Source organism: Gymnoscopelus microlampas, assembly GCF_963454915.1.
Source record: "Gymnoscopelus microlampas genome assembly, chromosome: 3".
Taxonomy (NCBI): domain Eukaryota; kingdom Metazoa; phylum Chordata; class Actinopteri; order Myctophiformes; family Myctophidae; genus Gymnoscopelus; species Gymnoscopelus microlampas.
In genome coordinates this window covers 35,583,812-35,607,416 of record NC_139940.1, presented here as the reverse complement: position 1 = coordinate 35,607,416, position 23,605 = coordinate 35,583,812, and the positions used below count along the sequence as shown (strand labels likewise).

General features: G+C 42.1%; 2 protein-coding genes across 2 annotated transcripts in view; one reads left to right on the top strand and one right to left on the bottom strand.

Annotated features, from left to right (window-relative positions):
- The window catches only part of LOC311041829 (oxysterol-binding protein-related protein 10-like), a gene marked incomplete at its 5' end in the record, with an annotated part of 37,379 nt that extends 14,909 nt beyond the window's left edge, over positions 1-22,470 (top strand). Inside the window, 5 exons of the mRNA XM_084052314.1 lie at positions 1,123-1,609; positions 7,192-7,378; positions 8,163-8,345; positions 21,459-21,612; positions 22,344-22,470. Of these exons, the coding sequence (XP_083908440.1) occupies positions 1,123-1,609; positions 7,192-7,378; positions 8,163-8,345; positions 21,459-21,612; positions 22,344-22,388 (1,056 nt within the window). The 3' untranslated portion in view covers positions 22,389-22,470. The remainder of the gene's footprint in view (positions 1-1,122; positions 1,610-7,191; positions 7,379-8,162; positions 8,346-21,458; positions 21,613-22,343) is intronic.
- On the bottom strand, positions 12,867-13,889 carry LOC311042389 (growth hormone-inducible transmembrane protein-like; the record flags this gene model as incomplete). Its single annotated transcript, XM_084053084.1, has 1 exon — positions 12,867-13,889. One exon carries the CDS (start codon positions 13,887-13,889, stop codon positions 12,867-12,869), a length of 1,023 nt encoding a protein of 340 aa, XP_083909210.1.
- Positions 22,471-23,605: the final 1,135 nt, after the last annotated feature.

The following is a 23,605-nucleotide window of genomic DNA, read 5'->3' as shown; positions in this document are numbered from 1 at the left end:
TTATCCCTGTGTGTTTATTAAGCATTTTCAGAGCATGTTTATTTTGTGTGTTTGTGCGTGTGTGTGTGTGTGTGTGTGTGTGTGTGTGTGTGTGTGTGTGTGTGTGTGTGTGTGTGTGTGTGTGTGTGTGTGTGTGTGGGGGGGGGGGGGGGGGGGTAATTGTTAATCAGCGGTCCCACAGTGCTCAGTCATGATTGCATTGTGTGTTAGCATCACTGTGTTCTCACACTGTGCTCTCGCTCTCTCAGATCAGTGAGCCCACAGTGATGCTCTCATTAGCATGGGGAATGTGCTGACCCAATGAGAGCAGCACCTGGCACCTCATGCTCTCTGAAACAGGCTCTCGTGTTACACTCTAGGCAGGCAACAAAACACGTACATGCATCTCTTCATGGAATGGAAAAAGAAAATGTACGCATCTGACCAATCATTCCGTCCACCCAGTGGTGTAAAGCAACCAAGTACATTTACTCAAGTACTGTACTTACAGTAGGTACAGTTTTGAGGTATTTTTACTTAATTGGAGTATTTCCAATTTTCTGTACTTTTACAAACCAGCTCACAACGCGTCGCATCGCGAGATTTTTTTTCTCACATCGCGTGAGAAAAATCGATGCCAATCTGACTCTCTGACGAAGGTCCATTGAAAGGCTTAATGTAAAGGACAGAAGGCAGCGGATGGACATGTTGGTTTCGTAATGGGTTTATTGAGTTCATGTAACCTGTTACAAGCTTGTTTTATAACTCTCTTATTATAAACTTTGATAGAAATCCTGGCAGATGATTTAATTTATACACACACTTTCTTAATGCTCTATCATCCCGAGCAACGTGAACATTTGTACTTTTAGAACAGTTACGTCTGTTCTATTCTACAAAATAAAAGACAATGGTCTTGCTTGATAAATATTCCTTCAGTGCATTACACTTACATTAACTTACAGTTACAGATCTCTGATTGAAATGATTACTTTTCCTGATAGACTAGTGAAACGGACGGAACGCTCTATCCACTTTCAGTAAAGAAATTGCTCAGCAAATGTACACTTTTGTTTATTCCTCTGTCTCTCTCTCTCTCCCTCCTTCTCCTCACTTTCTACCTCTCTCGTCCCCAACTCTCAGGTGGTGCTCCCCACCTTCATCCTGGAGAAGCGCTCCCTGTTGGAGATGTACGCCAACTTCATGGCCCACCCGGACATGTTCCTCTCCATCACCTCCGGCTCCACGCCGGAGGAGCGCATTGTGCGCTTCGTGGAGTACTACCTGACGGCGTTCCACGAGGGACGCAAGGGCGCCGTGGCCAAGAAGCCCTACAACCCCATCCTGGGGGAGAACTTCCGGTGCTCCTGGCAGGTGCCCCGTGACCGCGTGCGGCCTCTCAGGAACAACAGCTCGACCGGCGGTCCCAACTCTGTCCCCGCCGCGTCAGAGGGCGGCGGCGGCTCAGACTGCTTCCGCGTTCGCTTCGTGGCCGAGCAGGTGTCCCACCACCCGCCCGTGTCGGGATTCTACTACGAATGCAAAGAGAGGCGGACGTGTCTCAACACTCATGTGTGGACCAAGAGCAAGTTCATGGGCATGTCCGTTGGAGTCTCCATGGTCGGGGAAGGTAAGCATGCGTTTATTCCTTAAAAGACCTGAGGCCGATTCTACAAATGCCTTCTAAATCAGTAGGTTCTCACACTTTCAAGATAAAAAAAAAAAAATCTAAAATAGCAGATGTACAAGCGCAAAAATCTGAAATGACACTGGAGACCCCCCACCCTGACAAGCACTTGGACTTGTAGGCATTACATTTAGTTTGACTCCAAGGCGTGGTGAGCTTGTAGATCGGCTATTTTCACAATATTTGCCTCTATCTTACGTAATATTTGACAATTTGGCCTATTTGGTCTTAAAAGTCCTTAAATTGTAACTTTAGAAATGTGCAGATACCCTGTATACACACTTATACTGTATGTTGGTTAGTTTACTGTTGAGTGAGAAAATAATGTTGCACATCAAGCTAATCATATGGGGACCCCCCAAAATAATTTGGGGATCCCCCTGGGGGTCCCGACTTCCAGTTTGGGAAGCCTTGGTCTAGAGGAATAAAGCATACCCTATCCGTAGTAGTCTTCTGGATGATGTTTGCATGTATATTAAGGGCACATACAGTACAAGAGAATATACAAAACATTAAACTTTTTTGTTTTGTTTCAAAGGGTGTCTTAATGCAATTTATCTTACAAAAGGAAGGTCAACCTGAGACGTTATGTGTCAGTCAAATGTATATTATGAAGACATGAAGCTGTCTATGTAGGCATGATGACACATTGTCTCAGACTGATGCTAAACCAGATGCCGTCTGTGATGTTCATCATTCATAATTGACAAGTTACTGATTAAATCTGCCATGTTCCAACGGCGTAATTAGGAGGTTTTTAATTGTATTTAGGGTTTTAATGCTATGTCTTAATCCAAAGTAATCACATCAAAATCGAATGTAGCATTTAATTGCCTGGCAGGCATCCAGGAATGGGCTTACATCTCAGGGTGATTAATAGATTTGAAGACAGTGTTCGCTGAAACAAGACTCGTTCCCGTTAGACCGAGTATCCTCGGTTCACTGAATTCAGTGTGAGATACTGGAGTTAACAATGCCAATCATTGCTTGTTTTAGTTGTTTTTTTCCTATGCTATGCAGATTACAATGGCATAATATTTTACTTTGATCAAAACCACGCGGTAGAATGTGTTTTAGTCTACACCTTGTATTATTTGTGCTGAATTGTGTTAAGTTAAAGGGGAATACCACTCATTTTCAACATTGAACCATGTCATAATATACCTTAGAGGTCCATACCTGTTGTGTGGAAATTAAAAAAAGCCCCCCCCCCCCTTCTATGTTGCCTAGAACTGGAGAATCGATTGTTGGGGTCATGTGATCAGTGACACACGGAAGGTGTACTCTTTGGCCCACCCTCTAGGCTGCTCACTTCCAGCTGAAACAGTGTGACTTGTAGTAGTTTATAAAGGCATATTGTTATAAATCACATTTCACTAGACATTGTACTGAAAATGCTCTAACAAGTATTAACCTTATGTTCAAGTCAGACTCTTTCAACTGGAAGTGAGATTCCCCATTCTAGTGAATGAGGCAGCCTAGGGGGCGGGCCAAAGAGTACACCTTCCGTATGTCACTGATCACATGACCCCAACAATCCATTCTCCAGTTCTCTAGTTCTTTTTTTCTTATTTCCACTCAACAGCTATAAGGTATATTATGACATGGTTCAATGTTGAAAATGAGTGGTATTCCCCTTTAAGTGTAAAATGTGTGTTCATGAGAATGTCAGTTTGTGCACCTATAATCCAGTTGTCATGCTACTAAATTAAGTAAGTCCACCTCAGGCACACAATGCTAACTGGTGCAAGTATCACCGTCAAACACTCACCAGCTGTTCACAGCTTTGGGAGTGTGTGTGTGTGTGTGTATGTGCGTGTGCATGTGTGCATGTGCGTGTGCATGTGTGCGTGTGTTTGTTTGGTTTGAAGTCAGCGAGAGATTGAGTGAGAAGGAAGGAGATAGAGAATGAATAATGTAATAACGTACAACAGAGGGTTGTGAATGTATTTTGCATGTCTTATGTGTTTATCTATGCAAAAGCATAGTAAGTGTGTGAGTGTGAGTGCGTACGTGCTGTGCATGCATGCACAGTGTATGTGTGTGAGACAGACAGACAGACAGACAGACAGACGGACACACACAGACAGAACAAGAGAAAGAGAATGGAGAAGGAGAGCAGAGAAAGCAGCACTAGTGCAGTAGCCTGAGCTGTGAGCCAATTAAGCCTAGCTGTAATTAGGGCAGCATTAAGCATTAATTAGTAGTGCTCCTCACCCCCTGAGTGGTGATGTACAATATGCTAATGACTCAGGCAGAGAACAATTAATGTTTACCGTCATATGGATTGAGTGTGTGTGTGTGTGTGTGTGTGTGTGTGTGTGTGTGTGTGTGTGTGTGTGTGTGTGTGTGTGTGTGTGTGCATGCGTGTGTAAGAGAGTGTGTGTGTGGACTATGTGGTGTTAGCAGTGGTGGAAGAAGAAGGCCTACTCACGTTTTGTACTTAAGTAAAAGTACCAATACCACATCGTAGAAATACTATGTTACAATAAAGTAAAAGTCCGGTATCCAAAATTGACTTGAGTAAAAGTACAAAAGTATTGACGTCAAAAGATACTTAAGTACTAAAAGTAAAAGTACTCATTATTCACAGTATCCCATTTCACATCGCAAAGCGACGCGTTGTGAGCGTGTAGATCGGTTATTTTCAAATATCCATGGCTGAATTAGTTAATGTATGTTTTACAAAGTAACTAGTAACTAAGGTTTTCAAATGATTATAGAAAAGTACAATATTTGCCTCTGAGATGTAGTGGAGTAAAGTAAAAGTATTGAAAATTGGAAATACTCCAGTAAAGTAAAAATACATCAAATGGTGCTTACTGTAAGTACAGTACTTGAGTACATGTACTTAGTTACTTTCCACCACAGTCACAGCTGGTAGTGAACATAATTAATTTGTTAATGTGACAGTAATTTATAATTTCTGAGAGATACAGTACATTACATTGTACTAATTATGTTATTATCAGGGTCCTATAATATTTGTAATTAGTTAATTGCTGAAGTACAATCAGTAATCATTGCTATAGAGAGTTTGTTCGGTAACTAGAGAGACGGGTCTCCCTGTCTCTCCAGCTCTAGTAAACACAAAATATAGTTTGTTACATGTTGGGTGGAAACCTTTTTTATTATTATTTTAAAAACATTTAAAAACAGTGAAAATATCCGTTCTACAAGCTCACAACACATTGCGTTGTGAGCTTGTAGCTCTGCTACTTTTGTGCGACACTCTTGTATGATGAAATAGCGCATTCATTTACACACAAAATAAAACTGCCGACAGCAACAGTATATTTTCAGGTCTGGATACCACTTTTAGCCAATCTGGATAGAGAACTCTTATACAGGATACAGGATAAACAAGTGAAAGTGGAAGAGATGAGCAGACACAATTGGACCTGGAACACAATAAAACTGAACCTGGTAGATCTTTGTGGAGTTCTCCTGTTCCTCTAGGCATGTCATCTATAATGACATGCCCAAAATAGGGACACCAGGTTCAAAGTGCTTAATCTAAATTGTAGATCAGCTGTCTTCGCTATCTCTAAACATTTCTGTCAATTTCCGTCTATAATGACATGACCAAAATATGTACGCCAGGTTGAAAGTGGTTCATCTGAAATGGTGTCAAACTACCTGTAAAATGTCTGTATCTCTGGTAGAGATTTCACTGAATGGCTAAATTATTCACCCCAACACCAGTATGCCGACAAGAGCAGTTGGACCAGACCAGGATTGATAGTTGAAAGTGGTTTTATTGCCAGTTGGTACAACACATGTGATGATGATGATGATGATATGGTGGTGATGATGATTTAACTAAACAGGAGTGAAAGACAGAAACAATCAGTAACTTAAACAAACAGAAAGCATAAACAGATCAGCATAAGTGTCTATCAAACAAATTAAACCAAGGAACATAAGTCTAATAACAGAAAACAAACTTACTTATAATGCATCGGAAGTGCTCACATAGCTGTGATTTCTTGCAGTGAATCTCTAGACAGACAAAATGTTTGTCTGCTGGTTCAACCTGAGTTTATATAGGCCCACCCCAGCTGAACCAAACTACGCTCAGATTTGGGCCCCGCCCACCACTAAGTGACATGATTGTGAACTCCAATCCACCCACTCTCAACTTGAGAGGGGGTGGATTTTGTACACTACCTCTTCATGCTCTCTCCTCTGTGACCGCCGTGCCTGATTTACACTTACTGTGTGCCGAGCGTTGTGAGCTTGTAGATCGGCTATTTTCGGAGCACGACAGAATCTCTACTGAATCTCTGCTCCACTAGTCCCTCTCTAACATTTTAGTCTAGTTTTTTATTTGTTGATTGCTATAGATTTAGTCATTACAGCTTAGTTTTTATTGTCTCCGCCAGGCCGAAAGGCATGGCGAGAGAGTATGTTTTCCACCCCGTCCGTCCGTCCGTGTGTCCGTCCGTCCGTCCGTCCGTCCGTCCGTCTGTGACCAGCTAATATCTGCCACCGTTGCCTTGATCGCAGCGAAACTGTGCACACACACTCCCTGGATGCCAATTCAGAACCTTTGCCCCAAATTTTTCTCATGGGCCATTTATAGCGCCACCAGGAGGCCGATTTGTGCAAAACATATTTTTTGACAGTACTCCTACAGATTTTGTCCAAAGATCACGCAAATCGGTACACAGTATCTCTATAGTCATTAAACGAAACGGGTCTTTCAGATTTCTCATATTCCATCCTGATTAGCTAAAAATGTCTTCCAAAGTTTGCAGGAGTGCTCCGTTTTGAACAAAATGCCTCAAATCATGAACACAGCATGCAATTTCCGTGAAATTTTGCACGCACATTCTCATTAGGCTGAGGAAGAACTACCATTTGAAATGTTTTAAATCAGCCTCATGGTGGCACTATAACAGGCCGATTTGTGTTTTTACCTATAATTGCACCGATCTGTGTAAAACTTTGTATGCACACTCCCTAGAGGTCAACGAAAAACCTTTGCCCTGCATTTTTCACATCTGCCCATTATAGCGCCACCAGGAGGCCGACTTATGTAAAACACATTATTTTAAGACTAAGATTGACATCAAAAGTTTGCATTATTGGCATGTTTTGAACAAAATTCCGCAAATCATGAACGCACCGTCCAATTGCTCTCAAACTTTTCACACTATGTTGAGGAACAAATGTCACCCTTTTAACATTGGCCTGTTATAGCGCTACCAACAGGTCTAATTTAGCGAAACACATGTTTTTAACAAAATGCCTCAAATCATGAATGCAGTCAGTGTCCGATTGTCGTGCAAGGCCTCAGAAGAAATGGCACCCTTTTCGCGTTGGCCTATTATAGCGCCACCAGGAGGCCACAATAGCCTACCTGACCTGGCGGAGACCTGTGCTCCGAGGAGCACTTTTTCTAGTTTAGTTTTTGTTTAGGTCTCGTCAGTGAAAAAAGGTAGTCGACGAAATTAACACTGTACCACTGTCTGTCTGTCTGTCTGTCTGTCTGTCTGTCTGTCTGTCTGTCTGTGTCTCAGGTACGCTGTATCTGTTAGAACATGACGAGGAGTACGTGTTCACGTTGCCCTGTGCCTACGCTCGCTCCATCCTGACCGTGCCCTGGGTGGAGCTGGGAGGCAAGGTCACCATCAGCTGTGCCAAGAGCGGCTACGCTGCCACCGTCACCTTCCACACCAAACCCTTCTATGGAGGGAAAGTACACAGGTACAGTAGGTACTTGAGCCCTTTATACTTTGTCGTACGACGAATAACCAGTGCAGCTGATCACAACGTGTCGCAAGCCGATGTGAGCTTGTAGAGGGGCTAGTTTAGCATTTTTTCTTTTTAAGAAAACATTTTTTTTATCGATAAACCTTGAGCGTTTTCGAAAATGTGCAAAATTTAGGGTTAGAGTTAAAGGAGCACTTATCCTCAATTAATAGGACCTCACTAATCATTATAAGATGGCACAATTACTGTCAACACACAGTCTCATCGGTGGCTATTATATGGACAGTTCAGAAACCTGCCTGCCAGTGACGTCATCGAAGGGGATTCCAAGCTGATAGAAACTAAAGCCTTTCTCTTCTTGGAAAGTTAGCATGCTTAAATAGAAGCCATTGTTCTTGTATTAATACAAAATCAAAAATATTTGATGTCACTGGTACTGTAGGCAGGTTTCTGAACTCTCCACAGCCCTCCTCTGAGACACAGACTGAATAGAAAGAAATGGTGTCATCTTATACTGAGCATTAGTAGATGACCTATTATATGAAGATAAGGTTGAAAATGGGTGAAGTGCTCTTTTAATGTGGTTAATCTGCTATTTTTGCTATATCTTAACATTTCTGCCAAATGTCACCTATAATTACATGCCCAAAATAGGGATGCCAGGTTGAGGGGCCAAGATGCCTCCTATTGTGTTCTGTTTCTGTTGGTCTGTTTCTAATTATTTGTCTCCCTCTCTCCCTTTTTGTCATCTTTAACTATGTTTGTTAATTCCTCACAGAGTGACGGCAGAGGTGAAGCACAACCAAACGGGCGCCGTTGTGTGCAAGGCTCAGGGGGAGTGGAACGGCACCCTGGAGTTCACCTACAGCAGTGGAGAGACTAAGGTGATCGACACCTCCAAACTGCCAATCATCAAGAAGAGACTTCGGCCCATGGAAAAGCAGGGTCAATACGAGTCACGGTAAGTGGATTCAAGTCCTGTGGAGGTTGTAGTAGTCCTGGCATCAGGGAGGGTATTCTGGTGACTTGGTAAGCGAGGGTAGTGGTTCTCAACCTGTGGGTCGGGAGCCCCAGGGGGGTCCCCACATGATTTTGGGGGGTCCCCAGATTATGGCATCAAAAGTAATCAACAAACTATACTATGAAAACTAGTCAAACCTTGACCAAATTGTGAAAATAGACGATCTACAAGCGTTGTGTGCTTGTAGATCTGCTATTTTCACTCACTCACTCACTCTCTCTCCACACACACTAGCTCCACACACACCGTTTGGGAAGCCCTAGTTTACAGATTTAAAGGACTGATGTACGTGAAACGGGTTCCTTGACACTGTGAGACAAGTTTCTTATCCAGTAAGTAGCCCCAGCAGCTCAACACGGCCACATGCATCGACTTCACAAGTATCTGTGTTGATGCGTGTGCATTTTCCTGCGTGTCTTTGTGTGTGGTTGTTCTATTAACACTTACAGTATGTAAAAGCAGAGTAATCAGCGGCTCTTGTAGTGGTTTATGACCACCACCAGAATGACTGCAATGCAGTCAATTAGATATACTCTGTATCTCGATTGTAAATGTGTCGTGAATAGAATAGAATAGAATAGAATAGAATAGAATAGGTAAATATATCACCTAGGGTTCCATCGTACAGTACAAAGAATGTTCATATCTATCCTGCCATAGGAAATAATTATGTCATACTGTGTCACACTGTAGCACACATTCAACTACTTAACTGAATAATGTAATTTCCAAGCATGTTGTCATTTGTGAGGCCAATGGTGTCCTTTTGGGTGTGTTGGTTCAGATCTGACTGTTCTTAATTCCCCTGACGGACTGTCAGAGACGATGAGAGCACAGCACAGGGTGGAGGATACTGTACATCTAGATTTTGTTTGACACACCTCTCTTAAAGAGAGAGAGAGACACTCCCCTGTATTTGTGTGTGTGTTTTTGTTTGTGTGCATGTGTGTGAGTGCGTGTGTGTGCGTACGTGCTTGTATTACTATACGAGTGACGGTCAAGTGTCCCCGCAAGTATAGTACTGTAGAATTGGAGACATAGACACTGAGGAACAACAAGTGAGATGGTTGTTTTATGGTTAAAAAATGTTTTGGAGTTAGGCTTAGGGTTGGAATTATGCCTGATTTATACTTAATTGCACTGAAAATAACAGATTTAATCCACAAACTCACAATTATTATTTTCAGCTTGACAATCGTAAAGTCAACGCCCTAAGTGTTGATGTTCTCACAAGTAGGCCTATATAATACTGACACGTGTGTGTGTGTGTGTGTGTGTGTGTGTGTGTGTGTGTGTGCGCGCACACACACACACACACACACACACACACACACACACACACACACATGCACACACACAGCAGTCTGGCACATTTTTGCAACGCTCACCCGTCTCCACACTATTATCACAGCATTGTGCGACCTTAATTTAATCTGATGGTTAGTTCAGAGTTGCACACAAACATCTAGCTAGCTGCAGAGAGAAAAACAAAGCCTCATTGGAAACAGTGATTTTTATTTAGATTTTTTTATTCAGTATCTGAGATGTAACCGCAGCCGAATGATGAGCGATATAAATGCATCCATTTGAAGTTATTATCCACTGCATAATAATGTGATCATTGTGCACCTACCTGCTCCCTTCCTCTTTTCCCATCTGGACTACAAATATACACTACCATGCCCTGATGCCCTGCAGTCCTCCATTCTTCCTTTCTTTCCCCAGTCCTTCTTTTTTTTTTACAGCAGTGGTTCTAAAACCTTTTAATTTCAAGGATCCCCATAACTCTGAGAGTGTACAAATGGAACCCTTACTGGTCCATTTGGTTTCATTTGAATACTCTTAGAGTTACAGAGCTGTAAGGGTCCATTTGGAACCCCCTCAATGAACCCTGAGGGTCCCTGAACCCCATCTTTCAGAACCATTGCTCTATAGAATCAGAATTAGAGTCAGCTTTATTGTCACATCACAGGTTTACAGAAGTAAAAAAAGTGGGTGAAATGTGCAAGTTTTTTTTTGTGCAAGTTCTATCGTGCATGGGGGAAAAGACAAACAAATGATCTACATATTTTCACATAGATATGTACCTGAGTACCTGAGATAAGATATAAAGGTGCGTGAGCATAGTAGCAGATGTATACGGTAGGCCTCCTTGCCCAGCCACGGTCATTGTAGGGGTTTGAACAGTTTGTGACTGGGGTGGTGCTTGTCCTTGATGACGTGCTGGGCTTTGACTGTACACCGCTTTTTGTACAGTTCCTGAAGCGCGGGGAGCTCGCATCCCATTATGCGCTCTGCCTATCTCGCTGTAGGCTTATCTTTTCTCGGGCAGTACAGTTTCCATACCAGGCCGTATGACAGCCTGATAAAGCGCCTTCAACTGAGCTGTTGTACAGCCTGAGGATGCGGTGTCCTACTCCGAACTTCTTCAGGCGGCGGAGCCAGTACAGTTGCTGCTGAGCCTTTTCCCTCACGTGTGTGGTGTGTGTCTCCCATTTGATTCCTCCTCGATGTGCATTCCGAGGAACTTGAACTTGCTGACCCTTTCCACTGGCAGTGCCATCGATGAGGATGGGCACATGATTGACAGGAGGTCATTAAAATGTAACTTTTAAGGACTTTTGGCATAAAAATACACAAACATAGATTTTATTTTATATTTATTTCATTTATTTTGGCATCTGGGTTAGGTATGTCCCTATTATGACTACAGATAAGCTCTAAAAGTGTAAAAAAAAAAAAAAAAAAAAGAAGTGTAGCTGGTTCACAGTTTTTAGCGGCGCTAGCCCTCTATACCTGGCTTTTGCGTCAACGTTCTGATTGGTCAGGCTCGCCAAGGTTCTGATTGGTCAGATCCGTCAACGTTCTGATTGGTCAGGCCCGCCAAGGTTCTGATTGGTCAGGTCCGTCAACGTTCTGATTGGTCAGGCCCGTCGAGGTTCTGATTGGTCAGGTCCGTCAACGTTCTGATTGGTCAGGCCCGTTGAGGTTCTGATTGGTCAGGTCCGTCAACGTTCTGATTGGTCAGGCCCGTCGAGGTTCTGATTGGTCAGGTCCGTCAACGTTCTGATTGGTCAGGCCCGTCAAGGTTCTGATTGGTCAGGCCCGTCAACGTTCTGATTGGTCAGGCAAGGGAACTATTCATGACATCAATATTATATCATGAATACAAAATTAGATGGTTTATATGAACTGTAAAAGTCCGGAACATAAACACTCTGGGTACGGCTTATAAATTGTATAGATTATTTCATAACACATACATATCTTTCTGGTACCACATGTATACACACGGACACACAAAGTTTATTTTTTAGGTACCCACTCTATCAGCTATGACAGATCAGTTTTTGCCACTTACCTTGGAATGCATTTGGTGATTCGCTTCCAATGGCACTATTTAGTGCCACTGGAAGCCTTGAAATAAATTTACAGAGATTTAATATTGTTTCTCTAGTATTTCTCTGTGTGTACGTATGTCCAGGTGTATGTCCATCCTTATGTTCGTCCTCTGTATTCTTATTAACTGGGGTATAAACTAATATTGATATTATATATTAGATATTAATATTGAAACACATATCTATGACAAAATATATCAAAGGCGCCGCTACCTTCACACAGGTGTGATTTTTTATTTATAATTGTGAGAGCTAGAAGCATCCCCAGATTTATATGACATGAGGTTATGATCTTACAGTGCATGTCATACTGAACCCCCTTTTCCCCCATCAGAAATGGGAACAACTATGAGTTAAAACCATAAGGAACAGTATAAATATACAGGTACATGCACGCTGAGCGTGATTATAACGGGGCGATGATGAGGAATTCACCAAAATGGTGTGACTTTTAGACTGATAAATTTCAATCTCCGCGTGACAGCAGAGCATAATGTTATGTTCATTTACCAGTTGAATAGCGTTGGATAACACGGTCGTGTACTCTGCTTGTGTACTCAGTGGAAGTGAAAGGGGACCTGAGGTGGGACGGGTGACATCTATTTCCTCCTAGTCTGGGCAGCATACCTTTTCGGGTAGTAACCCTACGTCGGAAGTAACCCTACGTCACCAGGCGCGTCATTTGCGTCATCAGGCGGCCGGATGGGCAGATCCGGAAAGACTTCGTCACAGAATTGGTCTGTCCTAATAAAATCCTTGATACGGCGTAGTTTAGCTTAATTTTTAAATATAAATGTGAGTGTACTTTCCGGAAACTATTTAGCGTCCGTATTATCACTATTTAGCGTCCGTATTATCCCACGGGGAAATTCTATTCCATTTAAATAGGGATTGGGGGAACCAAAACAAAGCAGCACCGAAAAGCCGGATGGGCAAAATCCAGAAAGAGAATTGTTTTCTTTTTTTTTTCTCAGTAGGCGTGGCCTAGACCAGATCACACGGGTCTTTAATAACGCATACCAGGCTTTCCTCCGAGGTGGAAAGACTGGTGACGCAAGGTTCATTTCCTACTGCCACCACCTGCCAGAATCTCAGCCAGCCGTATGAAGATATTCAAAGTGTCTAAGTAAATACCCATGCACTCATTGATGGGGTCATATTTCTGGTCACCTTCGAGGGGGTACGTCTCTGCTCTCTTGACGACCTTCTGTGTATCGTACAGGATGTAAGCGCTGAACAACAGCAGACCCCCGTAGACGGTCACCGAGTAGAGCCCGGCTCCAAACGCAGAGACGGGGGGCAGGAACATCGATCCAAGGGAGGAGGTAAAGACCACTCCCAAACCGACAGCCAGCGGCCCACCCATGTAGAGGAACTTCTCACTAGGGGCACACATGGCCACGGTAGAAAGGCCACCGACAATGCCCGCTGTGTACCAAGCGGCCCTCATCATCAGGGGTCCTCCCAGAAGGGTGACGGGGGCGATGACAGCGCCCATCACACCTGCCTGGAACATCCAGGCAAGGTGTTTAAGCATGGGACTCTCCTCGTATGAAATGACCATGGTCAACCAAGTGGCTCCCATCGTCACAGCAAGCGTAGTTCCAAAGGCCAGCCAGGATCCTCTCATCATCATCAGACCCATGAGAGCTGGGGTTCTGCTCACTGCGACGGCTCTGCTCACTGCGACGGCTGACAAGGCTGTCATTCCAACGCTGCCGGCGAAATACATGTAGGTGGAGTGGATTCTGTCCTTGACGTACTGGGGCCAGATCACTGCTTTCTCAATGGCACCGATCTCATTAGACATGCCCAGTCCATAGTAACACAGAGCACAGAGGCCCACCCCTGCACCCCCAGCCAGTATCATTCTGCCCATGCTGTCGATTTTAATGGCAGTATCTGTGGCCGGCTGGAACGCCGCTTCTTTCGCAAACTTGGCCTTTGTGGCATAACCCTGATGAGGCTTTAGCAGAGGTGGATAAGCCTTCAGGGCCAAAGGGGTGCCACCGCGTGTCAACACGGGGCGCAGCCCAGCCACCACTGGGAGACTCCTAAGACATGTCAGCCTCGCCACCAACATGGTCAATGATCAATGTGCTATCACTTACAGGAGCTACGTAGTTCACCTTTCACGATAGCAGAGCTTTGAGCTACTGACTGTCTATGTACCCTTTATGCCCATTTTATGAGCATTTTATGCCCATATATGGAGATTGCAGATGTCAATATGATGTCATAATACTGACATCAGTCAGATGGTTTACAGGTATCTCCATATTTGGAGAAGCATTGCTGCGTGGTGATTCCGGACAGCCGACTTCCTACTCGGCACATCACTCCCCTGTGATACACACACACCGAGTTTGACAGAGATTTCACACATTTACGGCCGGGCGCCAGCCTCTTCCCTTCTTCGTCCCATTTGCATTCGCTGTTACCCTTGTTGACGATATGGCACGAATGTCACGCGAAGCCCTGCCTGTCACTCAAGGAGTCTGATAGACCTGCAGGGGAAGGCTAGAGCCTCCGCCTCAGACCGTTTTTTCAAAATCCTGAGCACTGAGTGCCACGCTATGAGCTTGTAGATCTGCAATGTTTTTGAAAAATCTTTAAAAGTTGGGCAAATCTTATATATATTTTTTTCAAAGCAAACATTTGTAACTCAAATCTTTGCTTCTGGGGATTCTACAAATGTCTATATCCTAACAGTTTTCTGAAAAAAACTATGTTGCTATAATATCAGTGGTTCTCAAACCTTTTTCATGTCAAGGGCCCCCAAAATTATATGTATTTGGCCGCAGACCCCCATTTAAAAATATGTTGTTCTATGGACCCCCCTAGAAGCACAGATCGGAGTTAAAATGTTCGCTTTAAAACATATATATATTCAAAAATGTGCACTTATATTCACTATAAAAATAAATAAAAGAAGATCTATAAGCTCATCGAGTGAGCAGAGTGAGCTTGTATACCTGCTATTTTTGAATAGCCAAAGAAATCTGAAAATGACACAGATTCCCGGATTGAGTGGATTAAGTGAAAGCAGTAATAACTCCTCTCCTCTCACGCCCTCAGAGCCTTCTCTTCCTTTCTTCTTCACATGTGCTGGCTGGTAATTAGGTGTTGAGAGGCTCCATATGTCAGTCAATATTTATGTACTGTAATAAGGGGAAGAACACGTGTGTGATGGGGAGAGCGAGGTGGTTAGGAGGACTGCACGTACACGTGATAATAACCAATATGAAGTATCACGTTCAGTTAGTTTTCTTCAAAATCATCATTCAAGCGAGAGTAGCTCGCTCAAATGACTTAAGTGATTTAATGCACACGTTTCCTCCTATTCTATTGAAGGCAACACCATAATGTTATGTGAAAGCTATGAATTAAAGACACTAGATTATATGTATCTAACGTGTATCTGGGCAGAGTCTTTTATTCATATATTTTTAGGCATTTTTGAGCCTTTGATAGGTCAATTAGACAATTAGGCGAGTGACATGGCAGTAAACAGTCTGGTTGGCCAGAAATCGAACCAGGGACTCGTGCCAGGCTAGCACCGTAACCACTCGGCTATCGGGTGGCCCTGGGTGAGCTCTTTTAATGTACTTAACAGATGCTACAGTACATTAACATATTCATGTACTACAGTATGTCAGCCTCAGTAGCAACGTCATCCTGGCCTTTTTCACTTCATTTCTTTCATAATATTCAAAATCTATACATATTTTAAAACTATTACACAGTACAAGACCTAGCCACTACAATTGTTAGTATAGCCTAATTCGTCATTCTGAAAAGTATTCCGAAACATCTTAAAGAAATATTTCGACTATATTTCTGTGACGATAACAGCAGTCAGTACAGTGCTATTATAAGTAAACCCTATACTTCATTCACCGGGGTCCCACAGAGCTCTATCCTTGGTGTGTTGTGAGCTATAGTAGATCTGCTATTTCTGCCAAATGTTCACCCATTTTCACCAAATGTTCCCCTATTATGACATGCTAGGGTTCAAGTGGTTAGAATTAATGTCCCATAGGCAGGAGTGCATATTATATGACTTCAGCTCTTCTGAATGTCACTGAATAGAGAGAGTTTCATGGTCATGCTGAGGCTTCAGGAGAGATGAGCCGTGTGTTGTACAGGAACAGACCGTGTGTTAATGAGTTGGTTTCAGTAGGCTAATTAAAGCCATTATCACAAGCTTCACACTTCCTGTTTGGCTTGAGGTGAACTCGTTAATTTAACCTCTACTCCTCCATCTCTCTCTCTCTCTCTCTCTCTCTCTCTCTCTCTCTCTCTCTCTCTCTCTCTCTCTCTCTCTCTCTCTCTCTCTCTCTCTCTCTCTCTCTCTCTCTCTCTCTCTCTCTCTCTCTCTCTCTCTCTCTCTCTCTCTCTCTCTCTCTCTCTCTCTCTCTCTCTCTCTCTCTCTCCCTCTCTTGCACGAATGTACTGTAGGCTGTGTGTGCATATGTGTGTTTGGTCTGTGTGTCCATAACTGTCCAAACCCATTACTATACTGTATACAGGTATGTGTGTACTTTAAAAATAAAGCAACATTTTACCTTTTAGCATAGCAAATTATACACCAGTGCGGGGAATCATTAGATTAATAAGATTGCAATATCATGACCAGCTCTAGAGGCACAAGAAGGATTCATGAGACTCAATTCTAAGCACTGTAGTAACTCATAATGCAATACCAGCTGATAATGTAATTACGGTTCATAATGTAATAACCTAAATGGAATAAAAGCTCATAAATGTAATAATAAGCTCATAATGTAATACAATCTTGAGCGCATAACGTAATAACAGATCTTTGCATAATACTGCGTTACATTAAGAAACTTACGTAGCCTCTCATAATGTAATAACGGCTCAAATTGTTCAGAAAAGTGTTTATCAGTATCATGGTCAGCATCATGTCAGCCATGATCATGATACTGACATGATACTGACCCTGATACTGTTATGCTACTGACATGATACTGACCACGATACTGTTATGATACTGACATGATACTGACCATGATACTGTTATGATACTGACATGATACTGACCACGATACTGACATGATACTGACCATGATACTGACCACGATACTGACATGATACTGACCATGATACTGACCACGATACTGACCACGATACTGACCATGATACTGACCACGATACTGACATGATACTGACCATGATACTGACCACGATACTGACATGATACTGATATGATACTGACCATGATACTGACCATGATACTGACCATGATACTGACCATAATACTGACATGATACTGACCATGATACTGACATGATACTGACCATGATACTGACATGATACTGACCATGATACTGACCATGATACTGACATGATACTGACCATGATACTGACCATGATACTGACATGATACTGACCATGATACTGACATGATACTGACCATGATACTGACCAAAATACTGACCATGATACTGACACGATACTGCCCATGATATTGACTTACATCATTACGATGTAACACCTTTCTGAATTATGAGCCGTTTAAAAATAAAGCAACATTTTACCTTTTAGCATAGCAAATTATACACCAGTGCGGGGAATCATTAGATTAATAAGATTGCAATATCATGACCAGCTCTAGAGGCACAAGAAGGATTCATGAGACTCAATTCTAAGCACTGTAGTAACTCATAATGCAATACCAGCTGATAATGTAATTACGGTTCATAATGTAATAACCTAAATGGAATAAAAGCTCATAAATGTAATAATAAGCTCATAATGTAATACAATCTTGAGCGCATAACGTAATAACAGATCTTTGCATAATACCTCATCCGCACTGCCAGCGATGCGACGCGACGCGACGCGAGCGAGCGGTGAAATCTCATTAAAATACATGTGTTTCAATGAGACCGTCCTGACCTACCGCGTGCGACAACGAACCGTGCAGCGACGTCGCCCACCTCTCCTATATTCGCTCGCAAGGTCTCTATTTCTGCGAGGTTTCGCGGCCAATGTCCCGCCCCCAAACACTTTTCATTGGTTGATTATTTATTATTTATTTATTAATTAAATACTTTATTAGCAGATTTGTAAACAGTAGCCTACAGAGGTAGGATTTTACAATGGTTGTTAAAAGGATAACACAAAAAACCCTAAAGGAACTTGTTTCCATTGTGGCCTGGTTGAGATCTGCACACTGCTTTGTCATAGAGTGAAAACAAATAAGTGCTTTGTGCCTCTTCGATATACATCTATAGTAGGGCTATTCTTTTTTTATTGTCAGATGTTTTATAAAGAGTGGGGGAACTTGGATTTTCAAATACCTAGTGGACGGACAACACATCAGCTACTGCCAACACTTTGTTCTTCATATTTGAGGATTGTTCTAAACACAGTAGGCTAGTGAGACCCTCATTAGCCTACTTCATATTTTATTTATAGCCTATAAAGTTCAACAACCAGCATCAAACAGTATAAGCTGAGTGAAAAAAGCTCCGCTATTTAGTGGTTGAAGAAGTAGTCAGATATCATATTTTACTTAAGTAGAATTAGTAAACAATGTGAAGAAATACGGCTACTCTGTTACAACAAGTAAAAGGGCAATGTTCAGTAAAAGTACAAAAGTATTGGCATCAAAATATACTTAAAGTAGGCCTACCTAAAGTAAAAGAAAGTAGTAAAATGTTTGAAAATAGGTAGCAGATCTAGATCGGCTATTTTCAAATAGTATAAAATTGGGCTAAAGTGGTTAATGTATGTCTTATAATTTAATAATCTGCAAAGTAACTAACTAAAGTTTTCAAATAATTGTGTAGTGGAGTAAAAGTAGGAATATTTGCCTCTGTAGTGGAGAAGTAAAAGTAGGCCTATTAACTCAAATTTGTATTTAAGTAGGCCTACACAGTACTTGAGTACATGTAGTACTTTCCACTTCCACCACAGCCGCTATTTATTTATTTATTTCTTCTTCGGAAATTGTCCTGGAAATGTGGGATAGGCCTACATAGGCTACATGTTTCCTAATGAAAATGTAAAATTCCTGATGAACTTCTAACTGATCAAAACGTTGACAGCAATACATAAATAGCGGAGCTTTTTCTACCATGTGCGCTTATTTTTTTTACAGTTCATCAAATAGATGAACTGTTGTTTGTCCTGCACCTGCGGGTGCGGGACTTGAGTGGATCATATGCGTGCACTAGGCTATCTTTTCATACAGTGCGTGAGACCCTCACTTCATTTAGGCCACGTTTATGTCAGTGAAACAGGCAAAACATATTGATGCCATATAGTCAGGGGATATTAGCAGAATATTTTCCAATCTTGGAATAAATTCCTTACCGAAAAAAATCTTCACCAATGTGTTTGTAAAGGTGTCTAGTAACACATCTCACAAAGACTGTATCCCTAGGAGATTTTTTGACAGCTGCTTAAAGTTGGGGTACCCACCATAACCTTGGTTTTTAAAAAAATCCAAAAAAGAATCCAAATTTAATTCTGTTTTAAGTAGCATGTGAGGGGTCAAACTAGGGTGTTTTTATGATTCTGAATCCATTGCAATCATTTGTTTTGCACCAAAACCACTCCTTGGGCTAAAAACGGCCATAGCCATGTATACTTTTTGTGTAAAAAGTCCATTGAAATTGGGCCGTTTTTAGCCCAAGGAGTGGTTTTGGTGCAAAACAAATGATTGCAATGGATTCAGAATCATAAAAACACCTACAGAAATTCGTTACAGTGTATACTTTGCAGAGTATTGCACCATATTACAATTAATACAGATCCCTATTGTGCTGTTATCACAACTCATTAAAACATATAGGTTACAGAATGTATAAATGTAATTATATGAATATAGGTCAAATATAGTGATAAAATATAGGTACACACACACACACACACACACACACACACACACACACACACACACACACACACACACACACACACACACACACACACACACACACACACACACACACACACACACACACACACTTCAGCCCTACATTAACCATTTCAGCCATTTGAAAATAGCAGATCTACAAGTGATGCAAGGCATTGTGAGCTTGTAGATCTGCTATTGTTTATAGATTTATAGATTTAGTATAAGATTTGTATACATTGAGTAACTTGAGTAATATGAGTAGCTACTTTCTACTTTTGGTAGCGTACTTTAACCTACATTTTGATACGAATACTTTTGTACTTTTACTCAAGTACATTAGCTTTTAACAGAGTATTTCTACATCGCAGTATTGATACTTTTACTTAAGTCCAAAAATATATACTTTTCCCACCATTAATATGATTGGTTAATGCTACGTCGCAACGCGATGGCCGACGCTCCATATCGCCCCAAATGAGGACAGTTTTTCGCGCGACGTCGCCGTCAGAACGCTCGCTCGCTGGCAGTGCGGATGAGGTATAATACTGCGTTACATTAAGAAACTTACGTAGCCTCTCATAATGTAATAACGGCTCAAATTGTTCAGAAAAGTGTTTATCAGTATCATGGTCAGCATCATGTCAGCCATGATCATGATACTGACATGATACTGACCCTGATACTGTTATGCTACTGACATGATACTGACCACGATACTGTTATGATACTGACATGATACTGACCATGATACTGTTATGATACTGACATGATACTGACCACGATACTGACATGATACTGACCATGATACTGACCACGATACTGACATGATACTGACCATGATACTGACATGATACTGACCATGATACTGACCACGATACTGACATGATACTGACCATGATACTGACCACCATACTGACATGATACTGACCATGATACTGACCACGATACTGACATGATACTGACCATGATACTGACCACGATACTGACATGATACTGACCATGATACTGACCACGATACTGACATGATACTGACCATGATACTGACCATGATACTGATATGATACTGACCATGATACTGACCATGATACTGACCATGATACTGACCATAATACTGACATGATACTGACCATGATACTGACCATGATACTGACATGATACTGACCATGATACTGACCATAATACTGACATGATACTGACATGATACTGACCATGATACTGACCATGATACTGACCATGATACTGACATGATACTGACCATGATACTGACCATGATACTGACATGATACTGACCATGATACTGACATGATACTGACCATGATACTGACATGATACTGACATGATACTGACATGATACTGACCAAAATACTGACATGATACTGACCATGATACTGACCATGATACTGACACGATACTGCCCATGATACTGACTTACATCATTACGATGTAACACCTTTCTGAATTATGAGCCGTTATTACATTATGAGTTGCTACATGCACACATCCAGCTCATGGTTTATAATCTGATCATAATACTATGTGGTAGGAAATGTGTGTCATGTTTCCCCTGCTTGTAGCTCCACCACATTTATTGTGCAAAACTTGTTTCGCCCACAAATTTGGTCTTCGTCAGGTGATTCTTTACTGTAAATTTAGCACAGCCCGGCAAGCTGTTGTGCAGTTCTTTTTGATAATGTTCTTCTCCCTGCTTCCCAGGCGTAATGATAACTAATGGGCTTGTTCTGCCTTGGTTGAGTCTAGGCGTCTTTGGCAACACGTGACGTCCTCACTGAAGGCAGGAGACATGGACCAGGCCACCGAACACAAACACCGTCTGGAGGAGAGACAACGCAGCGAGGGCAAAGAGAGGGCAGCCACCAAAACACCATGGAAACCCAAGTACTTTGTCAAGGAGGTGAGGAGACACACACACGCACGCACGCACGCACGCACGCACGCACGCACACACGCACGCACGCAACACAATACCTGTGCCATGTATTTATCTCAATGTGTTTAACCCATTAAGACCGGGGATGTATCTGTGTCATTTTAAGATTTATTTGGGCTATTCGTGAAAATATGTGCAAATCTTTGAATATACATATTTTCTATTTTGAGATGGGGGTCCGCTGCCAAATACATATTATTTTAGGTGGTCCTTGACATGAAAAAGGTTTTAACATTTGTAGAATCCCCAGAACCAAAGATTTGAGTTACAAATGTTAGCTTTAGAAAATATATATGTTAAAAAATGTGCACAAATCTTCTCGATTTTTCAAAAATAGCAGATCTACAAGCTTATAGCGCGGCACTGGGTGCAGCCCTATGAGCTTGTAGATCAAAGCGCGGCACTCGGTGCTGCCCTATGAGCTTGTAGATCAAGCTTGTAGATCGCTTGAAGATTCAGGTTTGGGTTATGATTAGGATTAGACATTTATAGGTTAGGTTTAGGGGTTAGGGTTGGAATTATGGCCGATTGGTGTCATACACCGGAAAATATCCGATCTAAGAGCTCACAGCGCGTTGCGCTGCGACGTGTTGTGTGCTTGTAGATCTACTATTTTTCCTAAAATCCGCATCCTAAAGTGTGTGTGTGTGTGTGTGTGTGTGTGTGTGTGTGTGTGTGTGTGTCCATCCACACAGGGTGAGGGCTGGGTGTACCACAACCCCCTATGGAAAACCCACTGACCAGCAGCCTGGTGGTGGGCGGGAACAGGTGCTACTGTGCTGTCCATCACAGTGGGTAGCCATGGCGACCAGAGCGGAAGGCAAGCCAGCCACTGAATGAAGAGGAAGGAAGGAAGAAGAAGAGGATAAACTGGGACTATGAAGAGAAAACAGAGATCAGCCTTTCTGTGGGTCATTCAGACACATGATGCGGTACAAGACAGAACGAGAGGTGCCAAAGATTTTAAGATTAAAAACGGACAAATGGGCAGTCGATTTATTAGGTGCTGTCCAATCAGAAATACGTTTGCTCTCTAGTGAGGTTGCACAAGAGCGGCCCTTTTTAGAAATAATGTGAATGGACACGAGATAGTATATGGCTGAGTATAACAGGACAGCAATTTTATTATTTTCTATATAGTAGATACAAATACTGGTATAACTATTATAAACATGCTACTGCCCCTTTCACTTTTTAGTTCTTTGCACAATGCACTGAACAATGGTGTTGGTCACAGGAGTTTTTGCACAATCCATTGTATAATGTAGTGTTGAAAATAATGATGTATGAACCGTGCGTGGGTATTGTATGTTTGTGCTGGAAGTAGCTGCTGTACCCCTGTGCTGGATGTGTCTTTACATCCATGCGTATGTATATAAATATATATATTTACTATATCTGTGAGTGAATCAAGGAATGAATGGTGTGACTCTGGTTCACAAAACACTGACCCCACAGTAGAGAGCAATGTTAAATGTCAAACTGACTTTTTTTTGGGGTTGTAGTAGTGATTTCCTCTAATTCCCTCAACACACTTGATCTGTTAAATAATGTTCTACCCAAAGTCCTTCCTTCCAAATTTCAGTTCACTCATCAATCATATGAATAATTAAAGAGATAAAGCCCACCACCTCCAACCACCCAAACATTAGCATTTATTTCCGATGGTATTGGTTTAAAAAAAGAGAGCACCATCCCTTGTCCACAGAGTTCTTCCTCTTTTTATGATCGCGTTACTCTTACGACTAAGCTTACATTTGTAAAAAAAATGTGCCCATTTTGTACTGTAGTCTACAAGAGCACACCTTGGACAAGGTCAGAATGGGCAGAACATCAAAGGTGTGTTTTATTCCGCTGCAGTTGGAAGCTAGTAGCCCGGATGGCGGCCATTTTGCTCTTGCATCACTCTCAGGGGGTGGGAGTCTGGGAGACCACAGCCTGTTGGGGTTATAGAGTA